Source organism: Rattus rattus, chromosome 9 (assembly GCF_011064425.1).
Source record: "Rattus rattus isolate New Zealand chromosome 9, Rrattus_CSIRO_v1, whole genome shotgun sequence".
In the NCBI taxonomy this organism is placed as follows: domain Eukaryota; kingdom Metazoa; phylum Chordata; class Mammalia; order Rodentia; family Muridae; genus Rattus; species Rattus rattus.
The window spans coordinates 24849474-24875037 of record NC_046162.1 but is presented as its reverse complement, the minus strand read 5'-3'; the positions used below and the strand labels follow the sequence as shown (position 1 = coordinate 24875037).

The window sequence follows — 25564 nt, the reverse complement described above, 5'->3', positions numbered from 1 at the left end:
GTAAGTATAAAGTGAAATAGGACACCAGCTTTCATAGTAACTGTAGATTCAATGTGACTAGCTATCTCATGTCCCTCTCACCCTGCCTTCCCTGCTTTGATGGACTGCACTCCTTTGAACTATACATTTAAATAAATGCTTCCAGGAGCCATATAAATTATTCAGCAGTTACAAGCACACGCTATGCATGCAGAGGACCTTACCATTGCCTATATTGGTGCCCAATAATCATCTATAACTATATTCCCAGGCAAAGAGACTCCTATTCTTCACCAGTATATACATTCACATGGAGCATTATAAACTCACGTAGGCACAACACACATATGCCTAAAATAGTAAAAGGAAAAACAAAACAATAAAAAGTAGCATATGCCCTCTTAAATCTTGTTTTCTCAGTTATTTAACTATGGAGAGAAGAAAATTAAACAGTACTGCCATTTTATATAAAAACACATAAATTATATAATTTTAAACATCTTTTTGACTTAGATCCTCGGAATATTCTTTAATGTGCAAATATCATATAAAAACCAAGAAATGTGATATGGCACAAATCCTAGTATTTGTATATAAAATATTGAGCCAGGTAACTTTTATTCCACAGTGCAAATAATACAAGCAAATTTTCTACATTATTAAATACAGAGCCAAGTCAGGATTTTTAGTGCTGGGACAGAACACCGGGTCCAAAAGGCAACTTGGGGTGAAAAGGGTTTAGCTGGCTTAAACTTCCATATTTCTGTTCATTATTAAAGGAAATCAGGGCAGGAACTTAGTGAGGGCAGGATCCTGGTGGCAGGAGCTGATGTAGAGGTCATAGAGGAGTGCTACTTACTAGCTTTCTTAACATGACTTGTTAAGACTGCTTTGTTAAACAAACCCAGAACCACCAGCCCAGGGATGGCACCATCCATCATGGGCTGGACCCTTCCCATTGATCACTAATTGAGTAAATGCCTTATAGTCAGACTCATGGAGGCATTTCCTCAACCAAGTCTCCTTTCTCTCTGATTGACTCTAGCCTATGTCAAGTAGTCACATGAAACGAGCCAGTACACTGGGAAAAACACAAGCAATGATACAACTTTGTAGAGAATATAATTTGTATTTTATATAATAGAAATCTTAGTATGCAAGTAGAAATGTGACGTTAGTAGTAGAACAGTTCCTTAGCAAACATTAGGTTCTAGGCTCACTCACAAGAAAGAATATGAAACTCCTTTTTTTTATATTTACTTTTAATTTTTTGGTTTTTCAAGATAGGATTTCTTTGTGTCTTGGAATGCATTTTGTAGACCAGGCTGGCCTTGAACTCTCAGATATCTGCCTGCCTCTGCTATCTGAGTTCTGGCTTAAAAGCTGGTGCCACCATCACCTGGTAAAACCACGTATCTTAATGTAGAGAATTAACTAAATTCATTAGACACGGAAGGAAATGGGTTTAAGAGGGGATCTGCAAATAAGAGGAAAGTGAATATCAAAAAAATAAGCATTACTATGCAGAGACAACACAAGTGTGAAAACTCAAGGGATGGAAAATAACGTGTTCTACGTACTGCAAAGCACCAGTGTGGTCTGGGTACAGACAGTAGTTTGGAAAGTAGATAAAGATAGTGAGGCTAGACCACACCTGGCTGGCTTATGTCACCAGATCTCACAGTGTTATCACATGTCACTTGAACAAGTCCTTGCTTTGTCTCTAATGTACCAAAGGGAACATAGGTAGGCTGGAGAGTTTATGTTTTGAGTTAATTTCCTTTAAAAAAAAGTTCCTGAATTTGTATGCTTCGATCATTACTCTGAAGCTTTTCATCTTCTAAGCATTTATTGCTACAAAATTTCCTCCAAAATCTGTTTTAACTCTGCAACATGAATATTGATATGTGTTGGTTTCACTTTATACAAAATATCTCTAACTTTACCTTTGAACCATGCTATTCAGAAGGACTTTGTTTAGTACTTAAAATTTTTGGATTTTTCTTTTTTTTAATCTTTAATCTTTTCTTTTTCCTTTTTTGTTTTTATGGTCCAGTCATTATCCTCCTCCTGGTCAGTCCACCCTCTCACAGTTCCTCATCCTATTCCTCTTTGCCTGTCTCCAAAGCAGATGTCCCCACACCTACACACTCCCCACACACCGCCCGTCAGGCCTCCCCCGTCCCTGGGGCCTCAAGCCTCTTAAGGGTTAGGCACATCTTTTGTCACTGAGGCCAGACCAAGCAGTTCTCTTCTGTATGTATGTCCGGGGCCTCAGACCAGCAAGTGTATACTACATGGTTGGTTGCACAATGTTTGGGAGATCTCTAGGGGTCAGGTTTGTTGAGACCGCTGGTCTTCCTATGGTATTGCCCTCCTCCTCAACTTCTTCTAGACCATTGGTTGGGTATAAGTATCTGCTTCTATTTCAGTCAACTGCTCATTGTACCTTTCAGAGGGCAGCTCTGGTAAGCTCTTGTCTGTAAGTACATCATTACATCAGTAATGGTGTCAGGCCTTGGAGGCTTCCCTTGAGATGGGTCCCAATTTGGGCCATTCACTGGACCTTCTTTCCCTCAATCTCCTCTTCATTTTTATCCCTGCAGTTCTTTTAGACAGGAACAATTCTGGGTCAGAGTTTTTGTCTGTGGGATGGCAACCCCATCCCTCCACTTGATTCCCTGTCTTTCTACTGGAGGTGGACTCTATAAGTACCCTCTCTCCGCTGTTGGGTACTTCATTTAAGGGCCCCTCTCTTTGAGTCTTGAGATTCTCTTACCTCCCAGGTTTCTGGTACATTCTAGAGGGTAACCCCACCTTCTACCTCTCTAGGTTGTATATTTCCATTCATTCTGTTGGCCCTTGGCACTACACTCCTGCGCTCCCCTCCCCATATCTGATCATGGGGAAAAGGGGAACATGACCAGGATTTTTCAATTTATAGTAGATTGCTCAGTGAATTCTGAAATAGTAATCTTACATGTGTTTGAAATGTACTTATTTTATGAAAATTTAAGGGAATGTATGGGTTGCAGTCTATTCTGCAGTTACAGAATGTGGTCTAGAAGTGTGGTCAGTGTTTGTGTGTGTGTGTGTGTGTGTGTGTGTGTGTGTGTGTGTGTATGTGTGTGTGTGTGTGTGTGTGTGTATCTATGTCTCCTTTTCCATTAGCTTTTGTATCATTCATTTTGAAGCTGTCTTTTCAGTTATTTATATTTATGATTTCTCTGTCTTAATAGTTAATATTTTAATATCATAAGGATGAATTTATGCTTCTTATTGTCTTAGTTACTATTCTATTGCTACAAAGAAATACTATGACCAAGAAAACTATTATAATAGAATAGGTTTAGTATGGGCTTTGCTACAATTACAAATGGTTAGTCGGTGATCATCATACTGTTGCAAGAACCAGACAGACATGGTACTGGAGGAGAAGCTGATAGTTTTTTTTTTTTTTTTTTTTCGAGCTGGGGACCAACCCAGGGACTTGCGCTTCCTAGGTAGCGCTCTACCACTGAGCTAAATCCCAGCCCCCTGATAGTTTTATACTGTGATTCATAGACAGCATACAGAGAAGGAGAGAGAGAGAGAGAGAGAGAGAGAGACAGAGAGAGAGAGAGAGAGGAGAGGGAGAGAAAGAACTGGACCATCCACTATGACACACTTCCTATCACAAAGTCACACCTATTTCAATAAGGCCACAGTTTCTAATCCTTCTGATCCATGAAAACAGCATCTCTCCTTGGTGACTAGGCATCCAGTATATGAGCCTATGGGAGCCATTCTCACTCAATCCATCACAATTGTGATGCTTCCTAGTCACAGGCACTACTGTAGCATTTAGCTATTTTATGTTTGTTGAATTATAGTCCCCTTGTATTCAGTATTTTCTTTTAAAATATTATTTTATGTATATGGCTGACTTACATGCTTACAAGTATCTGCATGGCATGACTGCCTGGTGCCAGTGGAGGTTGAAAAAATGGTGTGAAATCTCTCGTGCTGGAGTTACCGAGAGTTGTGAACGACCATGTAGTTTCTTGGAACCTCTGGAAGGACAAATGCTCTTAGCCACTAAGCCATCCTTTAAACCTTGCGGTCAGTAATTTTTGGTGGTTTTGTCTTTACTTACTTATTTTTAGAATTAAATTATAATTGGATTACACTTCAATATATTATTTTTCATTTATCTTTTGCTGTAGAGTTTAAGGATGATAATTCTTATGTCTGTCCTGTCAAAGTCTATTTACGGACAAGTGATTACCTCTTCAAGAGGCCGGAATTGACTGGAAATATGCCACACTATAGTTTTATTTCCTTCAGTTTTTGGGCTTCTTTGTGATGCTGCTCCTTAGATATATTTTATATACATGTCTCTTGTAAACTACAAACCACACTCTAATGTTCTATTTGCATTACAAGGTGGACTTTTTTTTAATTGTAAAAGCATAGTAAAAGGAGTTTTATGGAAATTCAGATAAAATATGTTTTCTTTTATAGTATTTCTAGAGTTCCTCTTCATGGGTCTGTGTTTCTAGCTGGTGCTTCTCTCAACATGAAATCTTTAACATTAGTTTTAGTTTAGCTGACAAGCTCTCTCAGAATTTCCTTGCATACAATGTTTTTATTTTTATTTTTAATTGATGAAATGCTTGCAGAATTTCATGTGCATATGTAATCTTAGTCATTTACAAATGTCATCACTATCTCTTAGCTACAATTTAAAAATATTTTATTTTTGAGAACACTATAGACATATACAATGGTATATAATCATATCTGCTTCTATTTCCACATTCCAAATGCCCTTATATTACCCCAAAGCCTACCCGAAACATGGCCTTTTATTTTACGGTAAAGATGTAGCTCAGTTAGTTCCACCCAGGTGCTTATCATCTCTTACTGAAGTACTACGGACATTGTGTAGTTGCTTGGGGCAAGGCCATTCTTTTCTGAATTTGTAGTAGTGGTAGGTTTTAACCACTAACTGTGGAGGGCTACAGTCATTTTTTGATATATCATCCATCATCACATTGCTGACCTGCAATGTCACAGCATAGCATTCTATATTTTATTTTACTATGAAGATTTTTGACCCAGTTTTTTTTAATTTATCATGTTTGCACTGCTTGGGATCTGCTGTGTTTTTTGATAATGTTCCCCACTAATTTGGGAAATTCACAGCCTTCTTGCCTTCCATATGTGTCTGCTTAATCTTCTCTTTTCCACCACCCTCACTTTAAAGATCCCTCTTCCTGGGTCACTTCGACTCCTTTTTTAGTGTTGCTCCCAATGTTTATGTGCAGTACATTTTTACTGATTCTGCTCCGTCCTCTTTAATGTTTTCTCAATCACCTCTGTTACTCCCAGTCGTCTGTATGCCACTATGGATGTTCTTTCTGAGCACTGGAAGTTTTAGCTCTAGACCTTCTGTCTTATCTTTTTAAAACATTTTCCATTTTCTGCTAAGATCCAATGCCATTCATTCATTTGGCCAAATACACATCATGAGCATATTTTTTTTCATTAAGTCTTGAACTACTTTTTCTGGCTGACTGTTACTGTCCGCTAATTGCAATATTTAGGACACCTCAGGTTTATCTGCTTCTACAGGCTGTAATTACATTTGCTATGTCTTTATGTTCTGTACTGTGCACAGTTAATGATTTTCACGGGGTGTCTGATGTTTGACATAATGTAGAGACACGATTCTGGTATGCTGTTGCTATAAGGAATGAATATTTTTGATGTAATACGTGTTAAATTATTTACCAATTACCATAATCGAGTGGAGAATACACTGCCCCATTTTCAGTGGGTTGGTCTTAGTTTTGCCATCACCTGCAAGACTAATCATCACTTTATTAAAATAGAGAAAGGTCATGATCCAGGGAGTTGGAGTGAACAGTGAGGTGCTGATGGGGAAGAAATTCAGTTGCCATATTGCATCGTACAGAATGGCAGCTGATATGACTGGCACAGCTTTTCCAGTCTTTTAGTTTTGCATGCTCTGGGTTCTTTAACATCCTTTGGCTCTTTTCCCATAGAAACAAGCATTTAAGGGGAGTTTACCTTGACACATAAAATATTATCTTCCTGTTGTCACTTTCTGCTTTTCTCAATTTATGCTTTCAAGGGAATCTTCTGAGACTTGTCAGTCAGAGTCTCTTCTATCTAGCTAACTTCCCAGGTTGAATAGTTTTCTTCCATGTGGGACTGCAAACCGGGAAATCCAAGGAAAATAGAGAATAGGTGTTAACTATTTAAGTTGTCAGAGAAAAGGTTCAGTCTTAGAGCTAATTGAATTCTGCTTGAAACCTACTTTAATTTCTTTATACCTTCACACTACATCACACAATTTTCTAACACATAATATAGTTGTTCATTTAACATTTTCCAAAGAGCTACAAATATTTTTCAAGGAAATATAGTCTACTGAGTTATTGCCCGAACTAACATCTAAGTGTTATGTTTTAATTCCTCATGAGTGATTATACAATCAAACTTTTAATATTTTTGAAATTTATTTACTTATTTAATTATCCTCTCTTTGTGTGTGGGGAATGTGTGCATGTGCACATATGGGGGTGTGCGTGTGCACACACGTATGTACTTAGAGAACACTTGTAGTAATCAGAGGATAGCGTTGGGGGGGGAAGGATGTCAATAGTCAGTTCCCTTCTTCCACCTTATTGAGTCAGTCTTTCTGCATTTTTTCTGCCACTGCACAACTTACTCTAATCTATCTGTCCACACAAGTTTTTGTACAATCCTTTGTCTTGTGTATTTTATGTTAGAAATGCCTAGATGATGGAACCACACAACTGCATCTGTCTTTTGAGGTGGGGAATCCAGGGATTGAACTTAGGGCTTGTACCTCTAGCTCTTTTTCCTACAAATATAGCCTACTGGCCTACAGTACTTAATCTCATAATTTTCTTCTGTGGATGTTGATCACAGCATAACACTATTAAAACTGCTTCAATTAAGAATCAAATTTAAAATTTAATACAAAATAACACTAACAGCAGCAGAAAAATAGATATAAATATTCTCATATAATGTCAGTTCCTTTTGTAGTTGAGTGAAGGTGAGTGGTCATTTTCTTCATTTTTACTTTCTAGTATATTTTTCAAATTTTAATATAATTTAATCCACATGTATGGGGCCTCATTTTATTAAGCAATGGATATAAACTTAATAAAATAAATAAGATGATTATGAAATAAGTTATTAAATATATTTTATAAGTATAAGAGAAAAAATCTGACAATATCAGAAAACATCAAAAAGCTTAACTCAAAGACTATTAATCAGATAAGAAGATCCATTGAGGCACATTGAAGCCTAGTAATCAAAAATAGTACAATTAAAATGGATTCTCTTAACATGTGAGAAGGCATTCTGTTATTGAAGTTGATGATAATTTGTGGAGATTATTATGAATATTATCATTGTGTTGAAGGATTACTATTATATGAAAATTCGTGAATGATAACAATCATTCCCGTGGGGTTCACTATTTGAGTGACTAATTGAATTTATCTGAGAAAGTACTTTGGAATTCTTGAAATGTCCCATAGGGGGAAAAGACAGATTCTTCCCACACAAGTACTTATCTCATTCAGAAAAAAAAATTAGCGAATTAGTAGGCTGCCTAACTGCTTGGTTGGCCACTTAGGTTATTCCACAAAACTGTCTTAATTCAATTTATTCTAGCAACTCTGACTGGAGTTAAGTGACAGGAATATTTTGATAGCCACTCCATTGGGTATGGGATCTAACATCTTAGTGACCCATAACTAGCCTATTTCTTTCTTTTTCATCTTTTTTTTCTAAGCATCAAAAATATACTTGTTGGCTTTATTCTCAATGCTATGTTGAGATTAGGTATAGTCCCCAACAACATGTAATTATAGTCTACCTTAGATCGGAGTAAAATACAGTTGTGAGTATAAAAGGAAACCCTGGTCTTCTTGCTGTAGCTGAGTGAGGAGCATTTCAATGAAAAGATATTTAAATTTGCTCTGCCTACGTTGAAATCACAGTGGGAAGAAATCCACTGACCTCATGTGAATGCTGTTGTTTTAATTGGCTTTTTGTCCCATGCAATGAAATAACTGTGCTGCAGGCTACTCGTAGGCAGCTTTTCTTGACATACCTACCAGAAGTAATCTCCTGGGCCTATGTCATAGACAGAAACCATCAATATTTTTTTCTTATTTTCTCAGGTGTAATTTTGAAGTTAAGGATGGAACTGGGACCCTATTATCCCATGGACTTCCTCCATGGTCAATTAACTAGGTTGGACTAAGAAGAGAGTTTCCCATGTCCCTGTGGCTCATTTGATCAAGAAAGAAGTGTGTTAGTACAGGAATTTCCAAGACTGATTCCAAAACCTGTAAAACTAAAATTAAGAAAACAAAGGCCAGAGCTTACAGAATAAACAAAAGTGTCTCCCATTGCCAAATCTTCCGCTGTTTTGCCCACTGGTACACACAGGCACAAGCAAAGCAGGGCCTTATTTAGTGATCTTGGTTAAGCATCTATCTCCATGGAGCTGTGTTGGTCAGCATTCCAACAGATTGACTTACCTCCTGCCTTACTCTATCAGTGTTTCCTGCTGTCCCTCAATTAAAATCCACCAAACCTTTCTCTCAGAAGAATGGTTCACTAAGCACAGATACTTCTTTATCACTGCATGTTGCCCCTCCCCTAAACAATGAAATGATTTAAGTTTACAAGATTGTTCTCAAATAGAGCAACCCTCTCTCTAGAGATTCTGTTCCTAGGAGTAGTAAAGCATCTTTTTCATCCCATGAATGGAAATCCTAGTATGTTGCACAGGAAAGGGTTAAAAAGTGCTGGCAAGAATTCATGCGTGTGTTAATTCTTCCTGCAGCCTCACATCTCTTCCACTTTGACCTCACAGTTAATCTGTGTGATTTAATCGGGCAAAGCCTCTAGTGAGCGATTTTTTTTCCTATTTCTTTCAAACAAACACACCGCAGAGGCAGACAAAGAGAACACAGTCCCATCTAAAAGGAAAGAAAGAAATGAAAAGAGAGCAAATAGATAAACAAACGTAAAAGGATGGACCCCCGGGAATTCCTGTGCGTGCATAGGGCATGCATGTGAGCACCTTTCTGTTTCTCTCATTTGCCTTCCTGTGTGCATCTCCGCGTGTACCATCCCCCTGCCTCAATTCTATTATCCCCACAGACTTGGGAGCCGCTGCCTGAGCTGACGCTTTGATGGTATCTGCCAGCGTTTGTACTGATCTTTATTTCTGCCCCCTGAATATTAATTTTGAAGCTGGTAGCAATACATCTCCTGAGTGACGGGACCTACTAGAGGCAGGTGGGGGAGCCAGCATCAAATCATCAGCATAATAATAATACAAAGGGGAGGGATTCTTCTGCAACCCAGAGGCGAGAGGCGAGAGGAAAAAAAAAAAGCGATGAGTTCGCCAAATACATGGAGCACTGGAAGCACAGTCTACTCTCCTGTATTTTCACAGAAAATGACGCTGTGGATTCTGCTCCTGCTATCGCTCTACCCAGGGTAAGATGGGCCGTTTTCAGCGTTGTTTGGCTCTAGAGAGGTATGGGGGAGAGATAGGGTTTTGGAAGCAGGGAGACCACCCAGATTTGGGACACTCTTGGGATTTCAGCTTTATAATTTAGTGAAGAGTGACTATATAGGGTAGGAGAGAGACGGGGGAGAGAGAGGAAGGACATATTGGTTTATTTGTTATTGAACTAGGTTTTATTTGTTTGTGTTTTGTTTCAAAGCGCTGAAGCTCATTTCATAGATTCCGTGTTCCGGGAATAGGTTTTGAATTTGCTGCAATCTGATATGAAGTGGGCTGTGCTTGCACACCGGCATTCGAGGCCATATTGAAGGCATTTGGGTGGGGGTCTGGAGAGAAAATTACAAATGGGGTCCTGGCGAACACAAGCGTGATCTGTGTGAGGGAGGACTGGGGGGCGGGGACAGGTCTGTTTCTATTATATACTACAGTCTTCTTTGGTCGTGCACCTGAGCTTTCAGTCAGCCAGGTTTTCTATGCAGCCCCACTGACCCTGCAGCTGAATCTCAGATGGGCAAACACGATTCAGCACCAAGGACAGCGATCTAGCTAAGGGCCCTATGGGAAGAGGCTTGTCAAACCATACAGCATCCCTAAATCTACAAAGGACAACCCTGTAGTCAGGCCAGTGGGCCAAGACACAGCAGAGAAGCCTGGGGACCCGGCACTGGTTATTGCTACTCCTACCTTCAGATGGGAGGGGGACTGCTGCACATGAGGTAGTGAATATAGTTCAATGAATGTTTAGGAAATGTACCTGGAACAGAGTTGGCCTGGCTGCAGTCGTGAAAACATGCTCAAGCAAGTGAATGCAGTGCCCAAATTGTGAAGTATGCATGAGTGATTTACAGTCTTCCTGCACAAACAATAGTGGGGAGAACTGGTCAAATTCCTGAGCATGAGTGCTCCCTGAAAAGTGTTTCTTCTAGATTATTAAGTACTTCCCTGAACTAAGCCCATGAGAGTAGAATCCCTCCAAGAACAGTGCAACCCTGGCCACATCACAGTTTCCAACAAGAACTAACAGCAGGATAGAAGTCCACACTTTCCATAGCATGCACTTCTGTATTTCACATTTTGAAACAAACCACTGTACAAACTACTCCTATGGTTGTGGCCTCCCCAATCTCTGATAATAGAGTCTATGAAAAATATCAAGGCACTCCTTCAGAGTTTCCTTGGAAGTTGATGTAGTAGTTGTAATAATAATAATAATAAAAAGGCTAAGGAGTTGTTGTTTAACTACTTTTTGGCCTTGTTAGAGATATCTATCCATTTCTCTGACCTTCTTTCTCTAGTATTGGGAACAGAACATGTTGATTTTGGATGCAAAGGAGAGTCAAGCGAAACAAAGAGTAAAAGTTGCACTTTCTTGATTCAGGCAGGCAGCATGTGCTTAGCTCATACCCCGTCCCCACTTCTTTTGTTTTATTTTTCTTTGACAATAAACATTGATCATAGTAGATAGTTTCATTAAGAACTGAAGAAGTTTTCCCAGAAGAGGAGAGGAACACTTACTGGGAATAATATTGTAAGTCACAAACCGTAGTAAAACCATTAAAACATTTTCTATTCAGAATTATCACACATTTTCCTATTACACATTTTATGAAAGTTAGTTAACTTTGTTTTGGAGATCAGAGAATCAAAAAATTATTTTGATTCTGTATTTCTTCAACCCATGGAACCTGTGGAATAAAATCTAGATGTATCTGTTTTTCTTATTTCCATTCCTTTTAGTAAACAATTTGTAACTAACTGCCTGAGCATATTCTTATGTATTTCATTTCTAAACATTCTATTTTAATCCAAAAATATTACTTTATTATTAGATGTGTGTGATAGTATTTATGATAGTTTTTCCCCCTCTAATGGCCTCACTTTTTGAATCCAGTATCATCTAAAAACTGAAACTTGATGTTACATATTACAATGATAAGAGTAGCCTAGATGGCCTTTATCATAGTTTTAAATGTTGGGATTTATGTGTTATTAGAACTCTAGACAAAATTTTTTGTATCCTTACAGTAAGTAAAGAGGAAGCAACCACTGTAGTTTGGTGCAGTGTATATGATCCGAGTTTAATGTGCTGCAGCCCCATAAACGTTCTATCTTAAAGGCCGAGTATGGAAAACTGAAACCTTGATCTCTAAAGGTGGTCCAGAGGTTGATGAGAGTGATTACAATAATATTGAAGAAAAATATGAGATCCTGAGGGTCTATGTTGTGAACTATAGTAGGTGAAAGGTACTGAACATTGTAGGAGAAGAAAAAAATGTTTAATGTACATTTTTATTTATAAATCTCTGAATAAGCTTTCTTTCCTATTACATGACTAAACTCATTAGATTATGTCTACATCAAAACAAAATAAATCTTAAAACAAAGCACCGGAATGAGCATACTAGAAGCTTATACTTTTCCTTAGAGTGAGAATTTCACAAACTTAAGTTTGCTCAACTTCCATGTTTCTTGTTTACAACTTGTGAGAATCACTTGGGGACTTACTAAAATGGAAATTCCTAAACCACACACTGGATGATGATTCTGAGTCATGAGGTCTGAGTGAAGTCTAAGAATGTTAATTTTAACAAGTTCTCAGAGCTCCCTTTAAAGAAATAGGCCTTTAGTCTCCCTGTTTAGAAAAGTTCACTTATTGTCATAGTTAATATATGTAAATATTTTCAACCCTAAGTTTTACTCGCCTGGCACCATAAATTAGTTGAATATCCATAAGCATTCTAATTGTAAATAAATCACTCATAAAAACCATGATTTTACTATATTTGTATCATGTGTAAAATGTTCTTGAAAAATTTTAGCATATGTACCTATGTAAATGTCTATGTAAATATAGTCCCAAATTCTATATACCTCAAATACATATATTGGCAAGTATGTTTTAAGACAAATTTTAAAAATTTGGTAAATTATTTTAATATAACTTTACTCTGTTCCAGTTTTAAAAGGTAGAAACATAAAATACAACAGAAATAAATGAGCATAGGAAATTTTTATATGAAAGAAGACATTTCATTTCATTTTGATTATCAAAAACTATCTTATACTATTTGGAGTGATAGATAATTATTTTCAAAGAATTAGATTGGTCAGTAACAAATTAGCTTGAACTGTTGATAATCAATTTCAATTTTAATTTTTCATAATAGTTTCCAGTTTTTTACTGTATTTAATTTTGGATTTCAACATAAATAATTCCCCTCTCTATTATATATTTCCAGCCATTTCATATACTCTCCCCTTGATCTATTTCAAATTATGACATCTTTGTAAATTAATCATTGTCACATTCATACATATTTTATTGAATATCTTTTTAAAGTTTATGTTTATTTCTGTTCTTAGCTGTTGCTGAATAAAATGTTTCATATGAAATATTGAAAATCGTGAAAGTTTTTCATGCCATAATTATGCTTTATACAGATTTTAATTTTTGCAAACCATAAACATAAAAGAAATACTGCACTTTTCCAATTTCTTCCAACTTGTTTACAGAGTTAATCTCCGCAGGCGAGCCTGTTACTCTACATCTGTACATATTCTTTACCTTGTTTTATCTTGAAAACTACTTTTGCTTTTCATAAGCACATATAATTAATTGTTTTGGTTTTCCACCCAGGATTCCAATTAGTCTGCCTTAAGCAACCACGTAAAAAGTTAAAAAAAAGAGGACATATGTATGACTCAGATTTTCCAAGAATTCTTTCTCTACCACACCATAGATCAAACACCTGGATAACAGGCTGGGATTTCCAAACTATGTTTTTGTATTTTTTGCTTTTGTTTTGCTTTTAATGTCTCAGTATGTGTAGCTCATACTGGGACTCTAGGTTGGTTTATAGACCGTTGCTCCACACCAGTTTAAAAAATTAGGTTTCACTTAGACAATTAGCTGCACAAATGGCTCTTGATTATCTTATGTCCATACTTAATTAAGTCACAGAAAATTTAATGGTAAAAACGTGGTTACATATTGTATAATTTCCAATCAAATTAAAAGTAAGTCAAGACTGGTTGTAGGGACATGATCCCTGTAGTTTGTTTTGTGCTACCGGGCTCATGGTTGCTTGTTGAATATAGCATCTTAGCTTGTCAAACAGAGATGTTTAAAAATTTAAGCACAATGTAAATGTCTCTCAATCAGTCTCGTCAAGCTACCATACTTACCAGAACAGAGGGCAGGTAATTGCAATCAATAACACCACAGGTAATAGCAGCTGATTTAAAATACAAACAGTTGTACTTTCTATGTGCACACATTTCCGCACTTACTGTGCGTATGTGCCCTGTTTAACTATCACGATGCCCACATATCTTTCCATGTGAACCCACGTACATTCTCATGTTGTTACTTCCGATTTTTTTTTTGTATCCTTAGCAAACCCCTTCATCTGTTCTGTAATTCTGTTATCTAGTTTCTCAAGCCTGGTGGTGATCATTATTTCCCCGGACCATAGCGAAGATGACATACAATTGGCATACACATATAAAGCTCACTATATTTACATACATGACAGAAGTAAATTTAAAGTATGCCTACTTTATTGCTGATTTTGAAGATGTCTTGTCTTTCTCTAGCTACCCATAAGATGCCTCATGCTGGGAATTGGTTCTAGAACACAGAGATACTAAATGAGCCACGTCTCCAGTGAGATGATTTTTTTTTTCCTCTTGGCATCAGTCTAAACAAAAATAATCATGGAATAATTGTCTAAATTGAAATCCAGATTGTTTTGACACCCATACTGCTTGAACTTCCAGACGGCTGAGTTAGAACTTTTGTGATCAATTTAGAAAAGTTGTTTCTCAAAAATCACAAGTATGTACCAATTTAACAGAGTCTAGAAAATATATATTATGTCAAAATGTCCCTCAGATAAATTAAAATGTTTAACCCAAAATTTTTGGAGGATTTCTTGGGATCTTAGTCTTTACCCATTATACTGTCATTAAATGAAATCACACTGTGTTCTATAGACCGACATACTTAGGCAAACCTTAATATTCAGTAGCATTGTATACTTAAGAACATACCAAATGCACCAGATTAGAATTTGTATTTGGAAAAATACATTTCTTTTATATTTAACTTTTTAATAGTTTAAATGTCATCACCATTTAAAATAGTTAAATGTCATCACCACTATGTCTTTCATTGAGAAAACCCACAGGAAAATTTTCTCAGTGTTTTTCTTCAATTTCCTTACAAAAAGTCCTAGAAAAGTGAAAGATGAAAAGTTGAAATTGATTTAATAGTACCAAATATTAAAGGGGAAATGACAGTATTTTATCACTGACTAGAAACTTAACTTTAAAATATATGTATATTAAAGGATATGATTTTGACTTTTTTATTACCTCCATCATGCTAGAGGTTACTTAATTAGTATTGTTATGGGATATCCCGATATTGAGACACAAACATTTTTACTTCTAGGAGAAAATGAAGTCCTAAGAGTTGATAATAGGTTTCAGTCTTACTAGAATGTTTATATCAATAGTCCCTACACCTTCACCAGACTCGCAGGTTAGAATAGGAAGATACTGCTATCTCCTTTCAAGACTTGTCATAACCAAGAAGAAAGCAGATTCAAGAGACTGCCTAGGAGTGCTTACATAGCAGCTTTAGTGAGGTCCAAGATTCCCGTTGTTTCATTACTATTGTACAGACTATGGTCTCTTCAAGTACAGCGACCTGAAAGCAACTCCAGGTGTAAGAAATCACATTGATTGTTTTGAAACAAACAGGCCTCTTCATGTCACATTCCTGGGAGAGTTTTTCCTTTCTCATTAGATCCACATACTGGAGGTCGAATATTCTTTAAAAGAAAATAATAAAAGCCCATTTTAAGTTCCATATTAGTGGCTTAGTGGGTAAAAATAAAATTCAACTCCAAATCATATTAATCCTTGTAGTATTATATAAGTGTATATAAACACGGTAATAATTCTATATTATTATAAGATCATTGTATAGCTGTGCATAGATAAAGTACCATGCAAATGGGAAATAAGTAACCTTGACATTACACTCTCCACCCATTCATAAAGAAAACCATAAGAACAGAAAATAACATAGTAGTGGGCAAAACAAGGGATGTTTTTAAAAGCAAGAATCCTTGGTAGTAATTGAAACCCTGCCATGAATACAAGTTCAGTTACAGAAAAAAGTCTATGTAGTAGGTCAAATAGAAAGTAAATTCTGTAATTTATTGGGGCAAATTTAGGTGAAGTGTCTTAAAAATACCACTAAATATACCTTGTCAATATTCAATATATACTTGTGTTAGAGAAAAGTAAATGATTATGGTCTTTTTGCTGTTTGGTACATATTAGTCACTTTATAAGTTGCTTTTGAAAATATACCTAAAATACCTAGTTGTTAAACACTCTATACACAAAGCTTGATATAAATTAGTCTAGCATGGTGGTTCATTTCTTAATTCCATGGCACTAGAAAGTTTCTGAGTTCAAGGCCAGCCTAGTCTATGTGGTGAATTTCAGGACAACACAGGCAACATAGTAAGACCTTATCTCAAAACAAAAAGCAAAAATTTAGAGAAATTTTCTTAATTTATTAAAGGGACAACATTTGCGTGAGATTTACTGTATTATCTAAGTAAGACTTATGGAGCAGTATAGTCCGGAAGATCTGTTCTTGACATTCTGAGTTGTCGTCTAAAGCATGCAGATACAGGATACGACCAGAAAGGTATAGAAATAACTATTAAACTTCATGCAGATAAGTGGTATACAAGAGATGCTTGTATGCTGCATGCTGCTGTTAGAGAGTAGGGTAGAATTCTAGTGATAGGAAAGCATAGGACAGAGAGCCTATGATTCACAAGCATTTGAAAATCCACCTGTAAGCATCTAGTTACAGTTTTAATATGATAACATCCTTTTCTTTTATTGTTGCTCAAAGTTTTAAATACACTTCTATAGCTATATTTCATACATATAGCAAAATTATAAATTAATGGGATTTATTTTTGAAGAAGAGTATACATGTTTTGAAATGTCATCTTAATACTTAGAAAATATCTAGTTAAAAAATAAACCCAAAACAGAACAACAGAAAGGTCAATGATTAAAGCTACCCTGTGCCCTATGGCACTGACTTGCCATAGACTAAATTCGCAAAACTTCAATGGGTGTGTGTTATATATGTGTATGTTATATAATTTAAAATATGTCAAAATAATACATAATTGTATTATATACAAATATTATAGTATATTAATATAAAACTAGACATTTGGTTATGTAAATGTAAAAATATACTTATTATAAGTAATATATAGTTATAAATAATATATATTACTCATTATCTCCAACTGATATATCTTTGCTTAGCCTTTGTTAGTTCTATATACATGGTCAAATTCAGTCATAGAAGATACCATGACCACCTTAAGTATGCATATCAACTGTATTCTATAGTTAACTCCAGAAATATTTAAAGCAAGATCATTTGGATAGAACAAAACCAAAACTACAGGAATGGAGGCATTCATATTTGAAGTGCAAAACTAAGTGTCATATAAGAGTGCACACAAGAAATTTTTAGTGCCTCTACAGTTTTTATTTTAATTTTATTTAAGTTTAGCATTTCCAATATATAATATTTTGGTGAAAGTAAAGGTTAGTAGACATGTCAACAAGTTAACTGCTTTCTTAAGCAATGGCTTTTCACTATTCATGAATAAACAAAAAGTAAATAAATAATTGCTAAACTACAATAGTGGAATCCTTGATCAGTGGACAGGCATATCTACTGAAATGCTCATTTAAGATACTATCTTTTTTTTATTTAACAAACCACATTAAAAATATATATACATATATATTTGCTTACTATCTGTCTCGGGAAAGATAATTTTAATGAATTTGTTTGCCTCCTCCAATACATGCTCAACAATTTAAATTTATTTAATTAAATAATGAGAAACATTAAATTTTTTCTGTAACATTTCTTCGAAAAGAAAGAAAGAAAAATACTTTTATTTTCAAAAGATTCTTTCTTTTAAACTTTACATCCATCAAGTTTGTCTACAAACCAAGAAAAAACGTACTGTAACAAGACAGTACATTCTAAAGTATGATGACGTCTTTAAGAGGGCCAACTACTGAGTTGTATCTGCCAGACACTCATTTGTAGCTAGGCATTTACTTACACAAGAAGCCCCAGTCACTTATGTAAAAAGGCAGGCGATCATTTCTCACATGGTTACTTTGAGCGGTGACTGAAGACTGTACTTGTGCCTGTTACTGCTGTTACTATATTTCCTGTGTCTATGCTATTTCTTCAATGTTTCTCTCTACCTCAGTAACTCTGTCTCCCCTTCTTAACCCTAAATTTTGTAAGCATGCAAAATATACATTTTTAAATCTTCTAATTACTTTAATTTCTAAATTTTATAAATTCTCTTCTTTTAACTGGAGCAAGATAATTAATCCTTGACAAAGTCTGTAATTTCTACAGTATCTGCACTACTCGCTTTAAGTATGTTATTTCTGTAAACCAGAAACTATCTCTAACAATGTGGACAAAGATCTAATAAGAAGGTATGTTGTGTGGCTCCTCCCTGAATATAACAACCCCAAATAAAACTAGAGAGATAATTATTTTCCAGTAGATGGTATCAAAATACTGACATTTGTTCATTAAGCAAAATTACTAAAGTCATTACTGAGGACACGCTTGATTTGCCTATCTCGACAGTCAATTCATTTTTGTTAGAATATATGCATTTATAGTTAGAGGGTACTGGGAAAGATAAAAATATTAGCTTATATTTTGCTATTCACAGTCTTGAATAGTTCTCCAATCTTCTTGTGCCTCATTGATGTCATCATAGCAGGGGGAAATCATCTGTCACCTAGGTTACCGAAACAGCACCAAAAATACCTTTCTAACACCATGTTTGCTTCCCACCAATTCATTTGTGACAGAGCAGAAAAACCTCCGAAATCTTCATGTTCAGTAAAAACCCAATCAAATCAGTGTTTCAGGATTTAATGTATAGTTAGATGAGTTTTTATTGATAGCATTTTTCTAATGTAAGTGGCCATAGGTTTCTACTTTTACAATTAATATTAATGAAACTCAGTGTTTATGTATTTTCTTTTATGCTTATTGTATTTTTCAACACAATGATTTGAGATACAATGGTGTTACATGTACTGTAAAATCTTTTTAATGTTGAGTTTTAATATATCTAGCCATCTTCATGGTGTGTCTGCATTGAAGTTTATGTGACAATGTTGCCATGTACATTATTATAGAAGTATTTTTGAGACTGTGTTTTAATTTGTCTTGGTGAAAATTTTAGATATGAAAATAGCTGTGTTGGAGCACTACAAGAATTTCGTAGAAGAGTTTTCCAGTGTACAACAGTGAAAGTCACTGCAAATTTCACAGCTTTAGAATGTAATGTTTACAAAATATCATGCATCTATATAATCAATTATCCAAAAGCTAGCAGCATGAAATAGATATGTCTTCCTCAGGTTTCTTCAGAAACACATATATGAGCAGCTTAGGTGGGCACTTACTGCTCAGAGTCTCTAAGTGGTGCGATCTTCTACAGATATTTAAAGTCATTAAGTAATATACTTTCAATCACTCATGCCTTATGCTGGAGGTTACCCAGACAGACCCTGACATGCGACAGTGTTCAAAAGAAAAGTGTTGACATAGTCTCCTGGGACTTCTATATAAACGTATCATAGGTTGTGGCTAAAATACATGAACAGAAACTTGTTTCTCACAATCCTGTAGAACCTTAGTATGGCGTGCTCCCAATGAGAGAGTTCTGCTGTATGACAGAGCTTTTTGTATGCCACACAGAATGTAATTAGATGCCTTTAAACACTAGGTTCGTTTTCTGTTTTTCTCTACATTTGCTGTATATGAGTTGATTATCTACTTCTCATTTTCTTTGAGGAATGCTATCTTTCAATGAAATTCTCATGAGTTACTTCAGAATTTTAGAGTTGTTTGCACACTTCTATTATATTTCAGGCTTTAAGATGAAGGTATTGAGTCAGATAATATTCACACTCCTAATATTTATTTTTGAAAACAAAAATGAATAAAGTGCCAACACACACAAAGAGAGGGAGAGAGAGAGAATTATAGAATTTAGAGTATTAAATATATACCAAATAAAATTAACTGCTATAAAACCACAGATATGTAGGTATTCAAATATTGCTGATAATATTCTTGACGGTTTTTGAAGGTTTTCCAGGTTATTCTCTGGCAAGTAGGTCATTTACAGCTTCACAGATTCAACAAAGAAGTTCTTCCTAAAACTCATTGTCGTTCCCACCTGCAGCACACGTTCTCTGACGCACAAGCATGAACCACATCCTTGCAGATGTAAAAGGAATGAGACAAGGTGCCTCACTCAATGAATTCTCTTTGGCTTCTGATTTTGAGTAATTTCCCCACATTTTAGCAGATCTTTAAGTCTTGATGAAGGACATCAAAAAGTTTCAAGTGTGTTTTAGGCAGAAGTTGGCGAAAATAAAGGATTCGAGCCTATTTAAAGGAATCAAAATATGACATCCTGCTTTTCCGTTAACTTTCAAGATGTTATATAGGCTCTGTTCCTAGTATTATGACAAGTGCTAAAAAAACAAAAAAAAAAAAAAAAAAACAAAAAAAAAACCAGAGCTAAATAAAGTAAGCACTTGTTCTTATGGTACTAATATTTTAGAATAAAACCTGTCTTTAAAATGGAGTGTTGGATTACATATGATGATGTTATAAGTTTACCTTTATAATTTTACTGACAGTCAATTACTGGCCTGTTTCACTTATTTCACATGACTCCAGGAAGTTGTATAACTAATATACTTTTTCCTCTGTCGTTTTTATACAACTGCATCTACAAAGTTCCATTCATGTTCCCCTGGCAGACATGGCCAAATATGTGTCTTTCCTGAACTCTTAAGTACTCAGCTGATTGTGGAACAAAAGTGGAAATTAAAGAAGATAAATCCATTCCATCACTCCATGGCCTGGTTCCTCTGCCTTTAAGTAAATATTCAGTACACTCCTAGATATCTTGGTCCTATTTTATTTTCAATATAAGATGGAAACATACACAGACACATAGACACAGACATATGGACACACACACACACACACACACACACACACACACACACCAGCCTTGCAGCAAGAAGGAAGACAGTAAAGAGAAAAACAAACAATAAAACAACAATAAACTAAAAAAGAAAACACACACACGCACAATGAAGGCACTTCCTTACAATAAGTATTAAAAACAGATCAAATAAGGTTTGTAATATGATTGAAAATAAAATTATTCTGGACAATGAATAAAAAGTTACAGTGATTATTTTAAGAGTTGAAATTATTATGTGGTTGAGTAAACATCATACTTATAATTAGAATGGTTTGAGGTAAGAGCAAATACAAGGACCTTAAGGAAATAGGATTTTGACATAACTTGAACACTAAACTAAATCCAGATGTTTGACCATCTGTAAACAAGGGTAGAAAACTCAAAAGAAAGAATTTGGGAAGCCAGAAACCATTTCTTAGTGCCCAGACTTACAGCTACAGTATAAATTTAAACGGTAGCTCAAGTGAAGGCTTTGTGTTGGTGAGAATATTTCAGGGTATCCGTCTCGTCCTTAAGGAAGAGATGTGCAGAATGATGAATTCTGCAGTTCACACACCAATCTCCAATCACTTGACAATTAACTTACTAACTATTGACTTCCTGCTATCTCAGAAATCTCAAGGTCGAAATCATCTTAATTGTCATAACAGTCCAGTTATTTCAAACAGAATTACTTATAGTAGTTATCAAAGTATCTCTCTGCATATTCACTGACTTGTTTATACAAATTTAGTTTCATGGTGCTAAAATTTTTAGTGTGGAAAAACAGTGAGGAATTTCTCATACAATAATTACATTTGTATTAGTTGATTGATTTAAAAATTCTAAGGACTTGTCACGGAGAGGATTAGTAGATACGTTTTAATTTATTACGTATAAAATTAATTAGTGTGGACTAAATTTAACAAAAGTAAGATTCATCTATGCTGAAGATTGACTTTGTGATTTGGGCAAGATGGAGTTTTTAAAACTTCAGATTCAAATTTTTTGTAGACTCCTTCAGTTCTTTTAGTTGTCATCAGTTGCCCAGTGCCTCTTGACTGGCCAGTTAAAGAGGTTTGGAGAATTCAGCAGGTCACTAGCTTCTGTAAACCCCAAAGCTAAGGATATCATCCAATACCACCTGAAGCTGATGATAGATTCTGTCTTTCTACCACTTCCTCATCTTATATTATCACCAAAGTAAGTTCAAATGCCCCGAATTATGACTTCACTTATTTTTGTTTTTTAACTACACAATAATATCAATTCAGAATGACTTAATGGCTCTAAAATCTTATGACAAGGTGAAAGTTATCAATTCATTAATAAATGAATCATAAAACCACCTTTTATTAATATAATTTTTTATTTTCTAATGAAATCAACATGGTAGCTTAAAACACGTTTAAATTTAACCTTCACAGCCATTTCCACATTAGAAAAGGCTAACTAGGACACTATCACTCATATTTTGCTGACACATATTCTCTCGTGTTTTGCTGAGAGTAGAGGTCTGTGTTAAAATTGCTGAAATTAACCTGCATAAAGAGGTAAGAGGAAATGCAATGTACTATCTAAACACCAAAAATAAATACGTAAATTGTCTAAGTTACAAAACCACTGTACTAAATGAGTAATAAAACATTCGTTGCTGGAACCCTAGAAACCAAGATCAAATATAAAGGCAAATGTGATCCTTTGAAATTCACCCAAACTTGTGTAAGAGAAAGCCCATAAGAATTCAGCATTGTGAACTAGTATTCATCAGGTAAATGCCCAGTTCAGACACAGTAGGATAGATAATACTCTGGAGATTCTAGATGAGTGCATCAATAAAACCTTGTTTGAATGACTTTGAACTTGGTGCATTTAACTACATTTCTGGATATTTTGCAGACATTATATGAGAAAAAATGCCAACCTTTTCTTTCTTACACCCGCTCTCAGGGAGCGTCAGACTTCACTAGACGTGGGACAGTTTTGCCCTTGACACACAGACAATTTGGGAGGATGCACAGATTTTTCTATCTATGGTTCTGTTGTAAATACATAATATTTGTGCTGGTGTATATGTAGGAGTTTATTTATATTTTCTTTTTCTTCCTTTTCTTGATTTTTTTTTACTTTATGTATATGAGTACACTGTACCTGTCCTTGGACATCAGAAGAGGGCATCAGATCCCATTACAGAGGGTTACGAGTTACCATGTGGTTGCTGGGAATTGAACTCAGGACCTCTGGAAGAGCAGCCACCTCTCTTAACTTCTGAGCCATCTTTCCAGCTCCTTCTTTTTATTTTTGACAGAAAAGAGAACAAAAGTATTATATCCATTGCTTGAAATAGTGTTTGTTCTGGAAGAAAAGGCTCATCCTTCTCACAAAACATTGAGATTTAAAGTGGAGAGAGAGGCACTTCAGTAGATTTAACCTCAGTGTCAAGTTAGTTGCACTGGGAGACAGATTATTCACACTCTAAGAGAATGACAGAGGATTGTCTTTCATGTGAAGTGCTGCCTTTCTCTACTTGTTCAAGTGTTTTTCTCCACAAATAAAAATAGAGGTGTTTGATACCAGCACAACACCTATCACTTTCTTTTCCTACCTGCAGCTTTGTCTTGCATACGAGTCTCAAATCCAAGCTGATTAACTGAAGGTTGAAAAAAAAATCTAAACCTCTAAAACGTTACTTTTGAAATTCAGCCACTCTCATGATTTCACAGCAACTAAATGTCCTGTGGCTATTTACATTCTGAATATGAATTTTTATACGTTAGGTTTATCACATTTTAATTCCAGCATGTGCAGTGCATGTGTCTGTGTGTGCATGCATAAGTGTATATATATATGAGTATGTATTTTTGTGTGAGTACAGGTGACATAGATGCCAGAGATCTAGGGTTCCCTGGAGCTAGGAGTGCAGGCTGTGACGAGCTAACCAATGTGGGCGGTAGGATCTGAGTCAGGCCTTCTGGAAGAGTACTATTTCCTCAGAACCACTGAACCATGTCTCCACCCCATTATTTACTGGATTTTTTTTAATCTCAAGTGCTAGTAGTTCGGTATAATTTTATAACCTCAGCATATTCATTTAAAAATACTAAAACCTAAAAATTAGTATCACTTTTCATAATAGAAGACAGCTAGCTACAAAGTAGTTGCAATAAAACCAGAACAATGTTACTATGTTTTTATTACATGGTTTTTATCTATCAGAAAATTTGATTTTGTTTTTGCTCACTTTACAAAGCAGATTAGCACACTGAAAACAATCATTGAACGCCAATTACAGACAACTGAGACTTTACCAAATATGATTATATACTCTGCAAGAATATTAAAAACGGTGAAACTTGCTACATATCTTTTTAATGTCTTTTGATACTATGTCTACATGATATTCCAAATGGTTTTTTTCTCAGAATGATTAGAAAGGTTTAAGTTAAATAGGGACTGAATTAGTAGGACGCAAATATTAAAGACAGTGATATTTTTGATTGACTGTGTTTTGAGTTGTATACAAAAAAACCAATTGTTATTTATATCAAAAGTGAATTAAGGAAGTTTTAAATGTTTAAAAATGGTTATCCAAGAAATTGTTTTATTTTTTTTCAATGGCTCTTACGTTTCCTACACCTCCCTATCACTTGAATACCATCGGTTTGATTTCATCTTTGATCAGTTAGGTCACCAAGTATACAAAGTTCTGCTAACATTTATATTTGTATAAGGACCTTTACATAATTTTAGTATGCAGGATTAAAAATGAGTTGTCTAGATGGTGTTTGAGTATATGTTGAGGAAGAAGTAGCATTATGAAATCTGGAGTACAATAGTGAACATATATAAAAATATAAATTATTTTTTCTTTGAACTAATTCTTAGTGGTACATATGATCACTCATGTTGTTATTGTTAAAATTTATCTTTGATTCCCATGCTGGAACAGAACAAGGAGTGCAGAGTCTGATGATGGGCTATAGCTGATTTGGGAGGATGCTTGCTTGCTTAGCTTACAGAAAATGCTGGGTTTTATCCCAGCACAATTGTCAAAAAAATAGTAATTTTCTCAGTTTTCTAAATAAGGACATTGATTTTTTCTAATAAATAAATCGACAAGGAAAACTGCCTATTAGTAATTATCCATTTATATTTCTTCCTAACCCTGTTTAAAACCAACTCTTTTGTTTCCATCTTATGAGAGAACCGTCATAGTTGAGATGACTTTAGAATTTGTTGTGTGTTCTGGTCTTGAACTTGTGCTGTTGAGACCTAAAACCTACATCTAGTGTATGTCAAGTGCATCAATTGCTTGTCCATACAGAAGGGTTGGTTGGCATTTAATGAGAAGAACAATGGCTGATAGGAAATACAGTATAATAGGAAGATCATCTGCATAACCTTTAATTGTTTTATAAAACTATGAGGAGAAAATTAACATGGATTTTAACTAATTTTACAAATAACACATGCTATTATTGATCCATTCAATATTTTAAAATGATTTTAAATGGCTATCTTAGCAAATGCCAGGCAATTGGATGATTTTGGAAAGATGCTATTAAGGTCAGAAATAGCTAATGGGAGTCTAATTTTCCTAACTTTTGTGGTTAATTTGGTTATTTTAAGCTGTCTTTTTGAGAAATGAAATGTAAATAAGTGATCAAGGTGAAAATAGAAATTGTGTATTGCACAAAGGAGAAAAAGTTTATGTCTTAACCATCTCTAGAAAGAAAATATTATACAAAATCCAGGAAATACCTTCATCTACTTGCTAATTTTTCTTCTCTCCCTCTGTCTCTAATGAATGGCTATCTTCATGCTATCA

General features: G+C 35.2%; 1 protein-coding gene across 2 annotated transcripts in view; it reads left to right on the top strand.

Moving 5' to 3' along the window:
• The first annotated feature begins 8829 nt into the window (after positions 1–8829).
• Positions 8830–25564, top strand: part of Gabrg2 (gamma-aminobutyric acid type A receptor subunit gamma2) — an 86936-nt gene continuing 70201 nt past the window's right edge. The window contains exon 1 of one of the 2 annotated variants that reach the window (XM_032914301.1): positions 8830–9546. In XM_032914301.1, coding sequence (XP_032770192.1) covers positions 9443–9546 — 104 coding nt within the window. In that variant the 5' untranslated portion in view covers positions 8830–9442. The remainder of the gene's footprint in view (positions 9547–25564) is intronic. The other variant, XM_032914302.1, reaches the window with a different exon arrangement.